This window comes from Nothoprocta perdicaria, unplaced genomic scaffold, assembly GCF_003342845.1.
Source record: "Nothoprocta perdicaria isolate Ctin4 unplaced genomic scaffold, notPer1 scaffold_117, whole genome shotgun sequence".
NCBI classification, from domain to species: Eukaryota; Metazoa; Chordata; class Aves; order Tinamiformes; family Tinamidae; genus Nothoprocta; species Nothoprocta perdicaria.
In genome coordinates this window covers 2,185,892-2,207,284 of record NW_020454283.1, presented here as the reverse complement: position 1 = coordinate 2,207,284, position 21,393 = coordinate 2,185,892, and the positions used below count along the sequence as shown (strand labels likewise).

Genomic DNA, 21,393 nt, shown 5'->3' with positions numbered 1-21,393 from the left:
TAAAGCTGTATGCTGTGATCTCTTGGTTGGTTAACATACATTATAAAACTTTAAAAATGGAGCATTTACAACGAGGGACATAAAGACGTGCTTTTAAAATTGTAGATACATATTTACAGGCTCATGTGACAAACCAAAAATGTTCCTATATCACAACAATTTACACACTCCTCTCCTTGAGTTTGTCAGTTATGTTGTATACCGCTCTTAAAAGAAAAAGTAGTGAAAATAAATTGCACAAAAGTGAACTCTAATAATCTCATTGGTATGCCTTAAAGGCACTAAACTCAGCAGCATCCATGCCAGAAATTTTGTACTTAATTCAGCTTACCGTCACTGGAAGTTGGGAGGGTCTCCGAAGAACTGGTAAGAACAGATGATGTCAAGGAGGACTGGCAATAAAGCTCTTCCTCAGCAGCAATCTTCAAATAACCAGTGAAGAATTAACTATATAGTAAGTGTGACCTTTGACAAAATGCCTAACAAAGCTGCATTGGTAAAATCAAAGGCTTATCAAAACCTTATCAAATTGTTTTAGGGTAGAGTTTATTAGAGCGGGTTCCTATTAACACTGTATATTCATTTTTTTCCACTGATCTAGGTGCTATCCAGAGCCACAGGAAGATAATTCCCGTTCTGAACAACAGGGTTTACCATACTAATACTAGATGGTGAAAGGAAGGAGAAAATACATTCAGGAAAAGAAAGAAAACATGGAAAACTAAAGATAACAGAGATACAAACTGATATAGAGAGCTATRTGTGCAGGCCAGCTTTGAGACATACACAGGCCAGGAAACTGCTACTTTCTGTGCTATCTGAGCAAAATTTACCATGCTGCCTATCAGATTTGGGCCTCATTTTCTGTTAGCTTGAAAGAAAAATGGGAATCTCAGTCTTCCAGGCTGCTACRAAAAGCTGCAGCTTTAGATTTGCATTAGCACATCATATATTTTAAGAGGAAATTATTGCTAGCCAAAAGCTTTGAGGGGAGCAGCTCCTAAAGACTCTGACTTTCCAGGAAGGACAGGGAGTCGCCAGCAATGGCCCGGGCTCTTCCTGAAGAGCCTGAATGTCAGTGGTCTCACGGTCTCGACCTGGAAGCATCATTTSCAAAACTGGGAAGGGGATATAGCTTTTTTTATGGCTCTTCTCGCTCCTCTATGGCAACATCTCAACCTTCCCTCCCTAACACAATTGCACTTAAGAAAGCCTCCAATACGAGTTATCCAAAAAGCCTCTACCTAAATATTGTAAGATCCTCTAGACCTTCTCTTTCCAGCTAAACAACATGTAGCTAAAACATTTTTATGACAAAAAAAAGTGTTTTTTGTTTAAAGCTTTTACACCAATTTTGAATTTTCATTTTAAAAAGCATTTTCAGCAATTTTACACATATATATGCATTATATGTTATACATAAACATATATATGTATCTGTATATGTGTGTGTATATATGACGATGTTCCTGTGTGTGATTGTCACCCTTTTCGAGCAAGATTTTGGGCTGAGGGCCACAAACACAGAGCTCTGCATGCAGAGGAGAGCGCTGCCTGACATTGCATGGCAATCTGCACGCTGGGACTCTCATTAAGGAATTAAATTGTGACCACTACTGGAGTAACAGACTGGCAACAAATGCAATGGGGGCTTCTTGAGAATTTATGAAATTTGGCTGTCAGTGCATTTCAGAGATCATTTAACAGGTGGACTTTGAAAGCAAACAAACAAAGTGGGTCCTGACACACTTCAAAAGCAAAGGCATCGTGCCTTTTAAAGCTAATGGTACAAAGTCAAGAGCCTGGGGCACCCACAAACGTGAGATCTGGAAACCTCGGCAAAATTCACCGCTCTCTTTAGCGCCTTTTTGTGGGACGCCCAGTTCTTTACCCGTTAGCATGTGAAGTAGAAACTAAAACGATGCAACAGTCTTTTCCGCATTTAATTGCATAGTATGTTAAACCCCTCTCTGTTCACCTAGAAAGAGGAGACGCATCCAAACCTGTCGACCCTCTGAACATGGTCAATCTGCCTACAGTTGTGTGAATACTTCTCCACRCCATTCCCCTGGCTGTTGATGCAGGGACCTCACGCAGCAGGGGACTCGGAAATCACCCTCTCAGCAGCATCCTCAGCTGGGCATCCTCTCGAAGGCAGCAGCCCTGCACTGCGCTCTCTCCTCTCCTCCTGGGCCGAAGGACAACGTGACGGCCGCGGGCCACCCTTCCCAGCAGAGGAAACCGCTGTCCCTCTCGGCTACCGAGGAACCGGTCTCACCTCATCTGGGAAAAAAGCAGGAGAGGATAATAATGCTTGAGGGTTGCTTCACCCCACCTTTGCCAGGCAAAAGTTTCTAGTACCTGCAAATACACATACAGAGTTTAATTTAATCAGAGCGAACTTCAAGGTTAAGTAATCAGAGCAACTGCTTGACATCTCCCTGCAATAAGGCCCTGTTGAGCTGCAACCAGGACCAGTCAGTGAGCTCTGTAAGGAGAAAGGCCCCTGTTTTATCCTTTGCTTGGGCTTCCCTCAAGCTTAGCACAAATCAGTCATGAGATCCATAGAGAAATAACCCGTTATCCACAATTAAAGGGAGTGCGTCATAGTTTCCTCTAGCGTAACACAAGGAAGTAACTAGAGAATCCCAGTTAAAACGCTCAGAAAGGCTATCTCATTACTACACTACACTTGATCTTAGCCAAAAGGAGCGGGAAGGCTGGACTAGATGATCTCTAGAGGTCCCTTCCAACCTTGAATATTCTGTGATTCATTAGCAACCAATTTCATTAATCAAGAGACAGGGTAATTTTTAATTTTGGTAATATATTCCCAAAATGTTATTTTAAAAACRTATTTAACAGTTTTAACAATGAATAGATTTAACAGTTCTAACGATGAATAGATGTCAGGTGGCAGCATCCTGATTTTGCTAGCACCCATTTTCACCTTTAGTATTATATAAGTAAGTATAATTTTCCTTTATCAGCATAAAGAAGGTGATTGTCTGCATGTTACAGATGGAGAAACTAAGAAATGGAAGAACAAAACGACTTGATKGAAGTCAAGAGGAGACATATGACACTAATAGGTATACGACCTATTTTATAAGGTAGAAATGTAGATTTTTGGGAGGRTATCTGTAAAGCGCTTGGCAATCCTTGCATATAGACATACAATATAGACATGCATATAGACAGGCAAGTTCTGCACGTTCTCCATGAGCTGTACCTGTTTTGTTTCGCATGCGGAAGGGTCTATTCCTTGAGGACGGGAGTCGCAGTGCAGTGGGATCTCTTGCATTGCCTGCTGCTGGTGCTATGCGAGGAGGAGGAGGGACATCTAGAGGCCACGCGGAGCCTGTAACTGTACAAAGAAGCAGGAGAAACTCACACACATGCATCAGGGTATGGAAAGCAAAGCAAAGACATGTCTAATTTGGGGGCTTCAGTAGGCTACAGGTTAAAGACAACCACACTGCAAGTACTGAGAGGCCCTTATGAAAGTAGAAGGGGTCTCTCCTGTGCTCTGAATTTATCTGTAGGAAGCAAGGAGATCCATCTGGAAGYGGTGTCCAGGCCCCCATACAAACAGAGCAGGAACTATGCAAAGAACAAATAAAAGTCAGCGGTGAACTCAGAGAACTCCAACTTTCTTAGAAAGCCAAAGTGAGACTCTGAGCTTTCAGTTGAGAGCAACACGTCTCTGTCAATGGGGTTTCCAAGAAAAATCCTGAGAACACCAGACAGGTGAAAACACAAGGCTTAAAATACAATCTCAGTTCAAATATATACCCAAGCAAAGCTTTCTTCAATTAGATGGTTAGAAACAAATCCCCTTTCTGTTTTTAAGTCTTCTCTTTCAATATACATCAGGGATTTTGAGCAGTTTGGCTGTGGGTCGCCAACCTGCATGCTGTTGAGCCCTTGCTCTCACCAAATCCAATCATTTATATCCTTCAAAGTCATATTTTGTAGCATTGTTTTATTACGTAACAACCTGCCTACAAATTTTTAAAGCTAGGTTTTTCTCCGGAGTTATCTTTGGAGTTCAATATATGTTCTTTAAGGGACATTTCAATTAACTTTGCCCTCACAAACTGCTTTTGTAGTAAGGTACAACTGCATATTAGAATTAAATGTCTGCAAATTTCTTATGAAAACTATCAATTACAATACAAAAACAAAAGCACACAAAAAAATGTGAAGCAAACACTTGAACTATTTCCAAATTAAGATAAAATACGGGCTAAAATACTCTGCCAAAGTTTTGTTACTGTTATATGTAAATCATACTCAATACGTACTCAGTGCAATTCAGCCTTTGCAAATTTAACACTCAAGCATTAGTCTAGTATGTAAAAATCAGAAAGCAAAAATGAGGTAATGAATAAAAGCCAGGTTTTATCATTTTTAACATCCCACATAAAATCTCTGACTAGGTGAAAGAGTACAATTTTACAAATTTTAATTAGAAGGTTTAGTTTATTTTGTTTCAGATCTTTACTATTACTGGAAGACAGAAATCCCCTTGCTTCTTTTTATTCAGAATATTCCTATTTAAGTAATCATTAATGTTAAAAAATGAATTATTAGTAAGCTTTCATGCAATAAATGACATTTGCATATTTTTCTATCTAGGCTCTGTGGAATACCTGCATTTTCAAATGCACTTCCTCACCTTCTCATAAAACAACACATGAAACATTTTTCCTAATTTATATCATCTAGTTTTAAAGCTACTAATCATTGGCTAATTCTTTGGAGATAGGGGATCAGAGAAAGAAGGTAAAGAGGGATTTTTTTCAGATGGTCCAGATGGAACTGGGAACTGAATTATTAACAATCTTACTGCTTTTCTTCTAGTTCCGACTTCGATTCATTCAGCCAACTGAGTGCATTGAAACTAAGACAAAAAATAACTGCTGATCCCTGGCACATCTGAGTTGATGTCTGTGCAGCAGAGGGAGGTAGGAAATCAGGGTCCTCCTCTGCACTGGGATTTCTCCGGCTGCAATAGGGTCCAGGATCCTCCAGCTGGGTCCAGGATCCAAAGCAAAACACTTTGCAATGGAAGCGAAATGAAATTTAGGAAGAGACTGCATTAAGAAATGCACCAAACTTCTGCAATTGTAAGAGCACTTGGGTTAACAAAAACACCTGGGCAAATCCAGCCTTCACAGAGGGGCAAGGAGAGCTGAAATTCCCCCTTCTCATGCAGAAACAGTATGGAGATGGGTATTCTCAGTACTGTCACTTTGCACGGGCTTTCACCAGCTCCAGCGCTGGGATAGCTGCAGACAGGCAAAAGAGAAGGAATTCCTCAGTGTCCTATGGAGATGCAGCCTGGAAATAGCAGCTCTCCTGGGGAGGGGGCTTTGAGCCAGCCTAACCGCACCATCCAGCACCCCTGCACAACGCCCAGCCCCAACAGTCCCAGCACTCCAACTAAAGGTAATTGCATCAGGAAAGATAGTAAACGTGCATGGAAACGCACAGAAACCACCACCTGGTAGCAGGAAGGACTTGTCTACACTGAGTTTTCGCTCAAACTATGAGGTTTAAATCAGAAGATTTCTCAGAAATATATTTTCACTATAATTAAAGTCAAACCAGATGCCACTTCTTAATGTGTCTACACAGGGATTGCAGGATATTAATTAAATTGGCTTTAAGCATAATTGCAATAAAATGATGCTTTTTTTTTCCCACGTAGACAAGGCCTAAAGCCTTCTCCCTTAAAAAGAAAACACACRCAACCTAAAAAACAGGTGACCCAAACCACAGATCTAGCAAGAGCTGCTCCAACAAAATTCCAGCAGGTCCTGGCTCCGAGGAGCTTTCTGTTCTTAGACCTTAGAGCACTTTGGGGCAGCACTCAGTATCCTAAATCTCATCCTTCAGGAGGAGAATACCTAAACCAAATTGTCTCCAGGCACTTGAAGGTTTCAGCTTATTTCCCTATATGAAATTCCTAYTTGTATACACTTCCAGGGCCAGGGAGCTTTGGAAGTGCCAGCACACCGGAGCTAGAAGCTAGTTAAAACAGCAGATTCTGGCGCAGGCACACACCCTTCCTTCAAACATTCCCRAAATACATTTGGTTTTCCTTATGCAAACTGCCCCATCTTCCACCACGCTTGTGCAATTAAAACTCCTCCAAGTTGCTAGCTAACGTCACTAAAAAAGTCTCGGGAGAATTAGCCCAATTACATGCAAGACTGAAGCCTTAGAGGGATTTGATATAGTTGCTAGTCACATCAGGGAAACTCTGATTTTGCTCTACAACAGAGCAAAATAGTTGTGGTATATGATAAAATAGGTATTTCTTAATCAGGTAATTTTAGATTCTGATTTTTACTCCAATTAAAGTGTCTCTTTTTGCTGGTTTTAAATTAGGGGGTTACTTTTAACCCCCCTAATTTAAAAACAACATGTTTATGGCAGACACACATAACCCTCCTCCAACTTATCTGCCCATACACGTGTGACAAATACTCTATCTACAGGATCTGTTCTACCAAGTCTTGTACTGCAGTGTCTTGTGCTGCGGCTACCCGGAGACTTGCGCATTTATTTGTAAAAATGACAAAGTTGGGTCTCACGTCAGGATTTTATCTTGTAATCACATGACAGAAGAGCATAACGTGAATAATATGATTTCATGGGGAGGTCTCTCATGAATCCAAGCTGGAAAAACCTGTTATTGAGATCCTTGCATTCTCAGCTCTCACAAAGGCACACAGCAGCAGCCTCTAASCACTGTTGTTCACAGGCCACATTACCTTTGCAGCAGCATTGCTCTCTCACACCAACTCAGAAGTTGCTTTTGCAGTTCTTCGTGCTCAGTCTAGAAGCGGGATTTCAAGTTTCTGCATTGCTGACTTAGCTCTGCTCCCACTGAAATCCTGCCTCTCCTGCTAACTTCAGTGGTGAACATCAARACAGCCTCGAGTACTGCTGAAAATATTTCAGATCGTGCACAGAATTTGAGATTTACCTAAAATTAATGCAACAGCGTCAGTTTAGTTATACTTGAGATGATTTCCAAAAGCAACTGCTGATCTGAAGAGGCTGCTTTAAAGGGATCCAGCACTGAAAGAAAGGCCACTCGGCTCTCTCCAAAAATCAGACTCCTTCAGGGGATTTCAAATCATGCTCAAATAAATTATTAGTCAGTTTAAGAAATCTTGGTCTAGGTCTATAAATTTAGATGAACAGCATCATTTCTGCAGTTTATCTTTCTGCCCTTTCAAAGGAAGGTAGAGCATTGTGTGCGCCAAAAGGTGAACAACTTTGGATTAAAAGTAGCCATACTCAATATATCTTCTATATTGCCATGCAAACTAATCTGATAATTTGATAAAAAGCCTTTCTATCTTCTGAACCACATTCGAGAAAAAGGAAAAGAATGAGAAAAGGTATACTGGGATTGATTTTTAGTTCGCTTTATACAGAGTTTTTTCCTCCAGGGAGTTCTAGGAGAGATTACTGAAGGGCAGTGGAACTGTTTAGCACAAGTAGAACAACCCTTCAGTCCTGCACTTTACATAATTTGCTTTAGACAGGGCAGCATATGCTTAAGAAAGGAACCACAACACATTTTTTGACTTAAAAGACACCAGTGAGAGAAAGCATTTGCAACAACAAACGGGGAATGCAACTTCAGTGTCAAACTAGAGTGACAAAACAGCCTGAATGTGTAACTCTCCAAGCATCTTAATGGAGGGAGCAGAGATCTCTTCATAATCTCTTCTTGTCTCCTTTCACGCTGCAGGATTTAGTAGAAGAAGCAACTAAATTAAATGTTAGATAAATTCTTCCATCAAGCCACAGTTGAAATATGACAGAATATTGAAACTGGCTTAACTGCTGCTATGGTCTGCACATGCGAGGAGTTTGCTCGGTCTGCCTGAGCCCTTCCAAAGCAAATTCCCTCCAAGAGAAGCAACAAAGCCCCAGGGTTACTTGTACTTCAACCCCAAAAGGCAACAAGGAAGTAAGTAAACACAGACTCAGCTCGTTCCAGGCCAGGCCTTCAAACACCCCCGGTAAGTAGCATATCCCCCACGTACACGACACAATTGTAAGAAAGGGCTCGTGTGTCTGGAGGCACTTTACTTTGCTCCGTAGCACTGCCTRAAGTGCAGAAATAGCCGAGACAGGCTCTGCTGAAACTGGCCCAGCCACCATGGTTTGTTTTTTGGACTGATGTAAGACAATAACTGTTGTACAAGCCTCGGTTTTGCTGTTCAGCTGAAAGGCAGCACATTTCCAACTCCTTAATGCCACATTGCACCACACAGGCTGACTGCTGAGCTCACACTTGTGGAAAGTGGGACATCACCCGCTGAGTAATCAAAGCCGCTTCTCACAACCCCTGGGCAGTTTCTGGGAGTAACGTCATCCAAACCATGACTCAGAAGACCCTGTCTGGCTTGTGAAATATAAAAGGGTTGCAAGGAACAAGCAGCTAACAGCACACTGAAGTACTTGTTACTGATTCTTGCACTGTGTTGCACAAACCACCTTAGCTCTGAGTGTGTTAGGAGCATGAAATAGCTGCTGATTACCAAGGAAAAACATTGATCCAACTTGGTGCCTGCTCGAGCATTCCCGAGCCCAGTGATGTTTTGCTGTCTTTATATCTCAAAAGCATTTGCACATTTCAGTGCTCTTCCTAAAACATRTGCTTTCAAAAGTACACTCTACCAAAAGCATGTATGCATCATTCTGCCCACACATGGAAGAACGAAACTATGAACTTTCTAAGGCAGTCTAAATTCCAGCATAAAAAGATCTTTTGAGCATTTGAACTTTCTYCCTAAATGTCTTCTAAGGTATCTCTTCCAAGTAGCCTTTAGCTTTCGGCTTAGATCTTGCAATCACTATCCACTCCGAAGTTTCACATAATTAAAGCAATTCACTTTAAAAATTAATTCAAGTTACTGTGGCTACGCAGGGGTAGCTTCACAAGCTCCCAGTAAACCAACTCTTTTGAAAATTCCTGCTTTAAGTTGACTACTATCRGCTATTCAGATGGCACAAAATCAGCCTTGGTGCAATACTCTGTATTGCTACAAAAACACATGCAATGTCCCACTAGTCACACAATTTTCACTCTAAATCTTTTAAAAGAAGATGTAAATATTTACCTCTTTTAATAACTCACTTACCACGAAAGCTCAGATCCACAACAGCATGCCCTTGTCATTCAGGCCCTGTCCTTTATCTCTTTKGGGGAGTGAATCACAAATCTAAACRGTGAAAATAGAAACTGCCTTGCTACTGAAAAGGCTGCAGTTCAGCAATTCATGATGTTGGGCTTTGTGGGGTGACAGTCTCTTCTAATGCTGCTACTGATGATCTGACGGTGTTATTGTACCTTTTTTCTTTTTCCACCCATTTCTTAAGAATGGAGAAGACATTTGGCTTCTCGCTCTTACATTAACTACAATGCTTCCCCTTCCTTTTTTATTATCCTTTAACCTGGTAACTGTAAATTCTCCAGGACATCATTATCACTTACTGTGGAGAGGTACAGAAGGTTCTCACCTTGACTTCTCAAATATTATTGTAGCATGTGGATTTCATAGTGGATTTTCTACCTCTAATGGTAATTAAGCAAAACCTAACCAGGAAACCAGTATGGAAAAAGACTCAAGCTAACTTTCAAAAAAAAAAAACAAAAACAAAAACAAACAAATAAAAAAAACACTTCATGTTATTATGAATGGGTGAATTGAACAATCCCACACTCAACAAAAATAACATCCTAACAAACGTTTAAGCAGTAATAAACTAAGCAGGAGATGCTATTCTCTCCCAGATTTAAATTGAAAATTATGTATAAGATTGACAAGGTCTAGTTTTCTATGACATCTACAGAAAATAATCGGAAACCAGCATTTTTTAAAAAAAGTTTTTTTAAAAAAAGTTCAAAAAAGAAACTAATTTTAAAGAAAAGACTTGCAATACAAAATGCTAGCAAAGCACAGCACCAGAAGTATGCTCACCTACATCAGTGAGTAACTCRCAGAAACCCTGTTGTTCCCGGTCAGGAATACGATGCGCAGGAGACCTGGCTGTTACTTGGAYTCTACTGCAATGTCTAGACTGAACAAGGCGCAATGCATTTTCTCAGAGGTGTTTTTAACTCCCTTGAGCATACCAGATAGTARAGAAAAGGGAAAATAACCTGTCAGATCTCCTACCTTCACACATTTCACTACTGTTTTTGTTACACTGATGCCGCATTTGATCTGGGCTAACAGCTCAGTTATACTCTCCACAAACAGGAGACGCTTTAATTGTTTTCAATGCCTGTTTGAAGATATTTCCAGAACGGTCAGTATTTTGCAGGCATAGATACAGTTTGATTATTGCAGSATTCAGGTCATAAAAAGTAATAAAAGCCACAGAAATTCATTATGCAAACAGCACGCAATCGCAATGGTAGCTATAAAAGGTGCCCGTTTCCTCTGTGGGGGCAGCAGCCTATTCAGAACCCATCTCCTTCCCTGATGCTTCTTACAGTTCACCCCGGCATTTGGCACCTCTGGCTCTGGAGCTGCTGTGCGTGACCCTGTGCAAACTACGTCCAAGCAGCAGCACCACTGGGTGCAAAAAAGCATTTACTGTTGCAGAGGAGACGCGGCAACCATGGCAAGAGAAACTGTGCCACAGCATCACRCAGTGAGGGAAGGAATACGGCTCATTTATCATCAGTTTGCTGCTGGGTATCACTAACAGATGTTGACAACATGATTCAAATACAGTACTAAGACCAAACACCTGATGGCATTTTAGTTGACAATAACCCAAGGAAGATACAAAATGACTTAAGAATAGGATTGTGCCACACCTCTAATAAATGAAAAACTGCAGGGCAATTTCTACTTGTTTTCTAATTATCATAAAATATCCAAACGCGACTATGGATATGTAAAAGGCAATTTTTTTTCACTGAGGTAAATACAGCAAAACCTAAGCAATGCTAAAACCTTTTACCATGAATGTCCTGCCAACTAACTGATAYGTAATTGGCATGGTAACATGGATTAAGAATTCTTCTTAGTTACTTTTTGTCACAAACTACAGAACAGGTTTTCACAATGTAAATGTGAAATGCAAAAACAAACAGTATTAGAATTTCCACACCATTTTATTAGATCTTCCTCATCAGTTAAACTTTAGGGATAACTTTGTTATGGCCAAGATGATGACATCTTCATGGAACAACTTACTATATTAGGAAGCAAAGAGGAAGCTTTTGCCAAGATCTCCTTTAAAAAGAAGTATTAATTTGGATAGACAAAYGCAACATTTAAAATTCTGAAGAGATCCCAAGCTCTTAAACTGTGTTTTTCAATTATGCTGCTTTAGAAGCATCAAGCACATAAAAACTGAAGATTGTAGTATCAGAAATATAACTGAAGACTAGACTTCATTTTAACCCTTTCAATTGGATATATTAACTATCTTTACAACAAAATCAAAGATTAAGTGTCAAATTGTATAAATCTGTTTTAGTGAGCAAGGTGTAGAMAACTAAAGGATGCAAGCAGGCTTAATTCCTTCTAGATGTACACTGTTTGGTTTTGTCTTTGATTTTCATACCATAAAGCAAGTTTTCCACAAATCTTTTTTAAAAAAATAACTTTATTGGTTACAGTTATATAAAATGTGTATGATAGTTCCATCTAGTTGGCCATTAAGTGCTTGCAACACCACCAGCACCACTCTTTACAGCTGACAAACCTGCATGGTGTAGTGCATGCTGGAAAAAATCCCTCTTCACTTGCTTACCTGCATTTAAAGTATCTTCAGAAAGGCTACAGCATTCAAAAGCAATGACAACCCCATTTGTATGTCAAATTGCAATTTTTAATGTTTTCATTAGAATAGACTTTATATCACTCTCCAATAAAAGAAACAATATAACTAACAGCAAACTTTAATACAGGAACATGCTCCAGATCAACAACCCAAAATGAAAACAAAATGAAATTAATGTAAAATGTAAATCACATATAGTACAATTGAAGTGTCCAAAACAATTTAAATAATTTTAAATATTTTATTTTTTAAACTTGCTACAAATGCTTTATACAATATTTCAACATAAAGTCCCCATAACAGAAATGTAACAAAATGGGAATGATAGTGAAAGTGAAAGTTAAAGTGGCACAAATTCACCAAACAAGTATTAAACTACAATTTTTAAGAGGTAGATTACTTTTTAAGTCAAGAACAAAAAATAAAAGGGGTGGGTGTATAATGAAACTAGTCACTTTCCATCAATTCCATCATTCATGTTGAAAGCTTTATGAACACACAAGAAATGATATTTCCATAAATGCTGTTTAAGAACAACAGACCGATTTGTTGTTTTAAGTTATTAGATAGAGGTGTAAGATCCTTTAGAGCAATTATATATTTAACTTTCAAAATATACAGGTATGTAGCCCTGTTCTACCCTTTTTACCAATAAAAAGATACACTGTATTCATTATAAATTGGTATTGTTATTTCATTGCTATATAAAGTTGTATTTAAATGTATAAATAGGAACTTGGAAAATTCATAAAACATCCAAATCAGGCTTTTTTTCCCATCATATGCTGGCCCTCTAAAAGACTCAGAGTGAGAGAGGGTGGGAAGGAAAGGAAATTCTGTCATGCTAAGGAACCTCTCTACTGATTCATTTAAAAGAAAGGCTGTARGAGACTTAATACATGACCAAAATACTTTTGAGTGTAGCAATATTTTTATCCCTGAATCTACACAACTATTGATAAACAGGGAACCTGCCTTGCAAGGTTGACAACTGAGCTGTTTGTACGCATACCATTCGTGAAGGTATGGGGCCAGTCAGGAAGGTATGGCCAAACTCAGGAACCTAAGCATTCACTTGACTAGATTTGGTTAATTTTTCTGTTTTTGTTTTGCGTGCGTTTTTTTTTAATAGTACCCTTCCTTATCTGAATCATCCTGTAGCTCAGCATGTGTGTCAGGTACCAAATAAGAAAATCTACACCTGGCACTGAGTATTAGCAAGAAGCCTGCAGGCAATTTTATGATTGTGAGTCAGCTTCAGCTGGTTTTGCAAGCTTGGTGGATTTCACATCCATTGTCGTAGTGCTTATCCTAAGTGGAGCATGCAACAGCTCTACCATGTCATTAAGGGACTTTTGTTTTGTTTTTACAGAAGATTCCTAGAAAATAAAAAACAAAAACTAAATATAAATGACAAAACAAACTATTTGTGAACGGAGTATGTCTGTACAGAAACTGAAAGGTAAAACCATCAAACAAAAAAAAAAAACAAAAAAAAAAACAGATTCTGAGACAATTAATACATGAAGCAAGTGGCCTTGAAAGAATATTAAGAATCAAGATCTCCTGGAAAGAAACCCAATGTCTACATAGAGCAGATTCAAAGTCACCCTGTGATGATGTTTGTCTGTGATGACATTAGTGTCATCACATAGCAGTGTATAAAGGTAAAAAAGGAATTTTTTCACTCTTGAGATAATGAAATAACAAAGAGATAATGCAATGAACTGTTTATGAACATTATTTCTGACRCAAAAAGCAAAAATTCTTCTAGCGTAACTACTCATTAAACCAAACTGCAAGGTGTCAAAATGAAGTGTACAGTACCTGAAACAGGGAAATCTTACTCGCAAGTAAAACTTTATTTCCTCCTATTAAGCAACTTCTATATGCACTAATTTAGAAGCACTYACTCTTTTTGCTTAAGGTCAAGCACTTAATTTAGATGAAAAGATATATCATTCTGGCTTCAAATTCTACCGATCATGTAAAAGACAGTTTTGCACCTATCACTAAGGAACTGATCAGAATTAAGTGACACAAATATACTGATGGCTTGAGAGAATACGTGTGGCTGACTTTTCTTGTTTACTAAAGGCATTTTCTATGCCATTAACCAAATTCTAGTAATGCACCTTCTTCCTACAAATTGTCCTRATTTGGGTATTAACAATTCTAAGTCAAATTCCTGTCTAGCTCCTCAAAATGATTCTGTTCTGTTGAGACTTTACTGTATATGAAGCATTTCCACAGAACTGCTGCCTCAAAGGTCTTCACTGTAAGAAACAGAAGCCACACGTGGTTTGGATTTTGCTGCTTCTTGACGAATCAATCAGGGAACACCTCATCTGAAGGAGGSTGCCACTGCCCCCGCCACCCCTAACCAACTGTTTTGATAAATTACCTTTCACCATAAATCTTGTGGTGGTAATCATAGTCATGGACTACCACTAAAAATAAGACAGCTCTTAATTACCAATCACCATTCCCAGTGAGTTTTGTGGAAGCTACTGAGGCAATTCAGATGTCTATATGCCAGGAACGACACAGCAAGAGCCTGCCAGCAGAAACACTGCAGTTTTCAAACTATCCTGTTGATTTGAGAGACTACGCAGGAACTTTATGTGGGACTCAGGCACGTAGATTAAGATGGTTTTTAATTGTTTTCTGCTTTTAAATATTATCTTTACTTGTGATTAAAAGAATACTTTATCTCAAAATGAAATATAGTGGTACTTTAGTTATAAAATTTGTTTATACTAAAACACAAGGGCATAATACTTCTCACAAAGAAATTGCACATTCTTACCTCTATAGAGGAGCAACAGATGTGTAAGTATTTCGCGATCTGACTCAATTAGTTTACACACAGTTTTTTTTTTTTGAAGTACTTAGGGTTTTTTTAATTATTATTTGATACACAGAGAATATCTTTTATTGAAGACCAATAAATTCAAGCTGTTTTGGTAAACAGGTAAAGACGCAGTCACCATTTTTAGCTTAATGAACCACCATAACTGAACAGACAATTATTTTGGGCAACCACTTGCCAGATATCAAATACAAGGTTGTCATCTTCAAGGACGTTACATTTATTGACATAAGGTTTCTATGCACTCAGGCACTGATTTTTTTTTCCCAGMATTTTCAGTTCAATTCATAAAGACATTTTCTGTACAAATTATGCATTATTTCCTGACAAYGTGAAAAAATGCATTAAGTATGTACATCATACCACAGCATGACTGAGCTGCTAACCGTGTGTCGTAGAAACCTCAACTTTTCCTTACTTTAAACACAAGAAACTTGAAAAAGACCAAGAAAAATAGAAAAGCAAGCAAAGTGTTCTGATTTTGTTTGAACTTCAAATTAAAAGCTTACCTGAAATCTTTTAGTTCTTGCTTTGTACTGCTTTCATCTCTTTTATTTTCTGCTGCCTCTGCATTAGCCGCCTGCTGTAAGCTTCGCGTAATAGGGCCTCCAATCCTTTCTCTACATTTTACACTGAACCTGTCTGCTTTTTTCTTACTTGCCATAGCAGACTTACTTGGCAAAACAGCTTTATTATTTCTTTGTATTCTGACATGCAATTTCCGGGATGCTTTGCTCGAGATGCCAGAGGAACTGTTCTTGGCTACCACTTTAGTTTTTTTCCCTTCAACATGAGTCATTTTGGACACTCTTACGGGACTAGAGTTCCTCAAGGCTGAAGAAGAATTTGGCTTTTTGGATCGAATTGGAGGTACAAATTTAACACTCTGTTTTGATTTGAAGGATGCAGAAGGCAGCTGAATTTGCGCAGGTCCTGAGGTTCGTGCTCTCGTCTTGCCCAAGTGAGCCTGCATACTCTGCATTTTGATTTCTGCATCTGCTGTTCGCCTACGCTGGTTGTTTCCTTTTTCAGTGCCTGCAGCTGACGAAGAACTTGCACTTTTTTTGGATGAATTTTTTTTAGAGGATGGAGAGATGGGTTTTTTGGGACAGCTATACGATGCGTGTTTGTTCAGGCTTCCAATGTAAGTAAATTCTCTATTACAGTATGGGCAGATATGAGAGTCTGACTCRGATGGATTATTTTTCAACTCCGCCTTCTGCTGTGCAGATTTCTTTTTTTGCAAGATAGCTTTCTGGACAAGCTGGTTTTTCTTTTTCAATGCACTTATTTTCAGTTTATTTGAGGACATTTTGCTTATCTCAACATTGAAATTAAGTCTTTTAGGCTGACCCATTCTTCTAAAGGCATTCTTTCCAGGGCCAGCTAGAACCACCATGCCATTCTTTGGCTGCACTGTCTGTTTCAGTGGCACTGGATTTTTTTTAGGTGTGTATCTCTTTTTATCACTGGCAGATGCACATGCCAATATGTGTTTGTGTAGCTCAGGCATATTATCAACACTTTTTCCACATTTTGTGCAACGAATGGCAGTAGTAAAGGTCTGTGGGATATTGTGGGTAGTGAAATTAGTTGCAGTGACTCCAATACCCATAGGATTACGATGATGATACTGAAAGGGAGGTGGTTTAAAGCTTGGATAGTGCTGATTGAGGCCCATACGAACATCTGGATCTTTAGATTTTACACCAGAAGCCATTATTTTTATAGTAGTATACAACTCTTCTGAGGAATCATTTAGCTCTTCATCATCCTCCTCCTTAGAAAGGTCTAGAGAGTCCTGGGGGAAGCTCTGCATGTGCTCTGCGTTCGCCTTGCTGGGATCAGTGAAATTCTGGGGTCTCAAAGTCCCACTTTCAAACTCATGATGTGTGCATTCTTTGTCTGGATGGAGATCGCGCTGATGCTGTTGCAAATTGCACAAAAAGGCAAATTCCTTTTTACAGACTGAACAAACAAAGATATTTCCTACTCCATGAAGCAGAAAGCGATGTTCYGACAAGTCTGTTTTATCCCTAAAGAGCTGTACACAGAATTCACATTTGAAGGGCCATTCTTCAGCATGAACAGATAAATGCTTAGTTAGGTCTTTAATAGAAAGAAAAGGTGATTCACAAACATTGCACACAAAGTTTTTATTGAACGTTTCCTGCACTATTCCTGATTCAGCTGAAGTCTGAGGATCTTCTCTTAATTTTTGTTCACTATCAGTTTCTTCTTGCTTTATAATTGGGAGASTATTTTCAAGATTATCGGTTGAGGAAACAACAGAAGAAACTACTGAAAGAGGAGGTGGAGATGGAGACGATGATGAGGAGGAGAAGGAGGAAGACGACGACGAAGAGGAAGAGGAGAGAGTAGGAGGACCAGGTGAGGCAGCAGGTTCAACAGAAGGAACTGGAGATGGAGAAGGAGAAACTGTAGGTGAAAGAACAGGTAGAGGGGACTGGGCAGTAGTGTTAGAGAGGGGTGATGGGCAAGAGGATGTGTTAGTGGCACTTGCAGAGGCATCTGGAATGGGTAACGGTATCGTGGGAAGGAGGGGAGGAGGCGATGTAGCAACCGTTAAGACGGGTGGGCAGGGTGGTGGGGAAGGAGGGTTTGTTGGTGTCAGCAAAGGAGGCAGCTGGCACATTAAAGCTACAGATGTCTGTGGCACAGGAGAGACGGAAGAACTAGGGGGCTGGGTTTCAACAGAAGATGCAAACAGACCGGGATCCACGCCAGGTTCTGCCTGAGGTTCCAAGGATTTGCTGGGGCTTGGGCTTCTGTTTGCACTGGGGGTGCTGTCCATAGCTGCATCCATTCCGTTATACTCATTCAACAGAACCTTCTGTAACATGCAAGTTATTGGTTTCTTCTTTTTAATACCACTACAGGTTGGCTGTAGGGAATTATTTTCTTTATACTCCCTAATTTCAGCATCACCACAAGGCTTCTTATGCACACTTAAGTCTAATACAGATTCCCAAGGAACCTGATTCTTATTTTTAAGATCAGCTCTTTGTTTTACACCACTAGATAAATCCAGTGGCTGCTGGTTGCACACACTGCCAAAAGCTGGAGCTGCTATCCAGTCCTTAGATGCTTTATAGTCTTCAAAGCAATGAGGGCTCATGGTCTCTCTTTCTTCCCTTCCAGCCAAGCTCCATGCAGGTGAGTTGCTGTGGCTTTCTAACTTTGGCATTTTTGAACTCCGAATACTATCATTCCACACAGTTTTTCCCTCACCTGATTTAACAAAGTCTCGAAGTACTGGACTGTGCTGTGGAGAGCTGGGAGGAGAGCTGGTCCTTCTTTTGAACCTACTAGATACTGGAGGCAAAATAGGTGGTGATGTAACAGAGGGTCCCAGTTCAGGGATTTCATTTGATGGACTTATCTTCTTAGTATCCTGTGTCTGAAGAAGCTGCTTTAATTTTGATGACAAATAAATACCTTTTTCTTTATGAAAAGTTAAGTTCTCTGTTGAAATGCTAAGAGGAAGATTTAAGGAGCTAGCAGGAGTTATAGGTTCTGGGTCTATTTCAGTTTTTATTTTTGGTACAAGAGGAGGGCTGGCTGTTCTCCTCTTTTTGGATTCATTGCTCCCAGTGCTCGAGGGATCTTTCGGAAGTTCATTCACGTGCGTTTGCGTAACCTTTAGATTTTGGGAAATTTCCACTGTGACTGGACTGATTATACAATTTAGTCCATACAAGTCTGTAGAGTTAGACTCCATCTGAATCACATCACAATTGCTAGTGCTGTTGTTGGACTGAATTTTACCATCAATGTAATAATTTAAGTTTTCAGAGATATTGCTGGAAATATCCATAATATAAACATCATCCACTTCACCGTCCTCTTCCACTTCCGTGCTTGCTATGTACACACTCTGGACTGGTGCGGCCTGCTCAGTTTGAAGTTGTGGCTCTTCAGGAAAGAATCCTTTTCTTCTGACACCTTTGGGAATAAGATGTCGCTCATGAACCCTACGCTGATGCCTCCGCATGTTGGTATGAGTTCCAAAAACCTTTTTACAGTATTTACATGGATGCAATTCTTTGGGTTCCTTATTTTCTTCAGCAGATTTGGAAATTTCTTGGGAGACTYTCTCAGAATCCAAGACTACGGAATCTTGCACAAGACCGGTAACATTCAAGTCATCTTTAAGACCATCATCGATAACTACTTGGTTATCACCAACATTATCCAGGTGTTGTGATGATGCTAGTGTTAAGAAAGGTTTCCTCTTAGGCCCCGCCTCATGACGCCGCTCATGTCTTCGTCGGTTAATTTGCGTACCAAAAGCCTTCCCACAATATCGACATTTGAAAGCATGGTTAATAGTAGATATATGGATGTGCATATGGCGCTCAAGTCCTTGCTTTGTTGTAAACTTTCTCTCACAATGCTGACAGGGAAACATAAATGTTTCCTGGACATCACCATTGGATTCATCATTTGCTTTTGGAATTTTCACAACAAGTGTTTTCTTTGGAGAGCTTTCTGGAGAGTCTTCTGACATACTCTTCTGCTCTTCCATAGAATCTAACTTTTCTTCACATATCAAAGGCATTTCAGCATTCTCTTTAGGCATACTGGTATCGTCTACATCCTCTTCATCTTCCTCATCTTCATCCTCCTCCTCCTCCTCCTCCTCTTCCTCATCCTCATTGAAATGATCTGATCCATCTGATCCACAGTTTATTGATGCTCCTTGGGTGTCTTCAGTTATCATCTGCGACTCACCGGTGGGACTGGGGATCATCAACTTAGGAAGTACATCTTGATTTACCATTTCCTGAATCACAGCCGTTTGTTCCACGGAGAGCACAGCAGAAACGGAAGGCTTTTCATCTTCCTCCTTAGGACCTAATAAACAAAGCACAAGAAGTATGAGCCACTTTAACAACCATCCAAAACATGATACTCTTCTATCTGCCCTCTATCACAAAAACAGTCAACATTTATGACCCAAGGAATATTTATCAGTGTTTGGATTTGGTTGCAAGAAAAAAATAAATAAAACTACTCAAATTTATTTTTTGSAGCTTCAGCAAAACAGACAACTACTCACACTCAACAGAGTAAGAAACTTAAAAATGAACATGAAATTTATCATAAAGCCTAAAAGAGTCTGAAGAGTACTAGAATATTTCATTGTAGACTTCAGAACACTTCAACAATCCTCAGAAAGATCTTCACTGATTTTTATTATTGCAAAGAACTGTCAAAAAAGCAGTACAGAAGTATTTTTCTCTAATTTGATGTTCTGAGGAATTCAGATTTACATCTAAGTTTTACAGCACATTAGTTTTTCCATATTTTCAGAACAGACATCCACATTACTGTAAGAAAGACTGTGCACAATACAAACATATTCAATGCGATCGGTGCACCTCTTAAATTCAAAAAGACAGAAGRTAGACACTTGAGTGCTCTCACCCTCTTTAGAATCCCTCATATCTGCAGAAGTAGAATCCAAATCAGTCTTTTTCTGCTTTGTATCCGAAGCCTTCTTTCCCTTGTTTTTACCCTCTTGAGCCTTTTTCTTGCCTGGGAGAAAAAAAGTATCTTTATCATTCCTGTTCAGTAACTTAGTTTTCATATCAGAATTTAATGTTAACCCCACATGCTAAAAGCGCCAAAAAGCCAAACTGTAAAATAAAGAGAGGGGATGGTGGGAAGATGACTTTGAAATTACACATCAACATATTTAATTTTCGCATCTGTTCTGTGATTATAAGTACAGTAGCAAGTCTCAAAGAAATCGAAAGTAAGGACACATCGAGTTTCTAAAAACGCAGAAGATTCTGAACGAGCAACTTTATGGCATTGTATTGTTTGAATTTAACTAGCTTATCTCATACACAAACCCTTCACATGGCTACCGGATTAATGTGTCTAATACTAGTATGCAGAAAATATGAAACTGGTTCGTATACTATTTATCTTTAATGTCAACTGGAAGACCGTAAGTGGAATCCTACAGATGTTTCTATACTTGTTCGAACATTCTGAATAATGACCTGGATAAGACAATTACATTAAAAGCAAGGAAGTATAAACACTACCAGAAGACTAAAAGCAGMATGATCTGGATCAAAAAGATAAAGGCAGTAAAAACAAATTAGATGGAATTGGGTAATAGCAGTGAGGTTCTTTATCACGTCCGCTGACACAAACAAGTTTGCCAACACTTGCTGTTTGAAAAATTAAGAAGGATTTAATAGTTGTGCAGGATGAACACACTGTAAAGGYTAGGACAAAAAGGCATTATACAAAGACTTAATCACTGATGGAAGACAAACTAAAACATCATTAACTTCATTTACTACTGCACTACAAAGGTGTAGTATCATCATTATTTTCCCCCCACGTGCTTTAAGATTCAGTCAAGACATCTTCCAGCTGAAGTCACTGCTAATACTTTATTTCCCTGTAGACTGATATTTTATATATAACCCTGCAGCTGAGACACCCGTTTCTTCTGAAACCTTACACTTCCACACATCCAGCTCTTAAGAATGAGAATTCTTCAAGATCAGCAATCCGAATTCCTCCTTTGCTCCCTCTAACATAAAGAATGCTACTCTAACATACTGACCCTTCCCTCTAGTCAGAGGTGTGAATCATAGCCCTAAATCCATCTCTCATTTAAAAGCACATTCTTCCAA

At 39.3% G+C, this 21,393-nt stretch overlaps 1 protein-coding gene across 2 annotated transcripts in view; it reads right to left on the bottom strand.

Moving 5' to 3' along the window:
* Positions 1 to 2,231: 2,231 nt before the first annotated feature.
* The window catches only part of PRDM2 (PR/SET domain 2), a 52,175-nt gene continuing 33,013 nt past the window's right edge, over positions 2,232 to 21,393 (bottom strand). For both annotated transcript variants that reach the window (XM_026053599.1, XM_026053600.1), the window contains 4 exons: positions 20,162 to 20,272; positions 15,220 to 19,588; positions 3,233 to 3,367; positions 2,232 to 2,283 (listed from right to left, as the gene is read on the bottom strand). In XM_026053599.1, the coding sequence (XP_025909384.1) occupies positions 3,259 to 3,367; positions 15,220 to 19,588; positions 20,162 to 20,272 (4,589 nt within the window). In that variant the 3' untranslated portion in view covers positions 2,232 to 2,283; positions 3,233 to 3,258. The remainder of the gene's footprint in view (positions 2,284 to 3,232; positions 3,368 to 15,219; positions 19,589 to 20,161; positions 20,273 to 21,393) is intronic.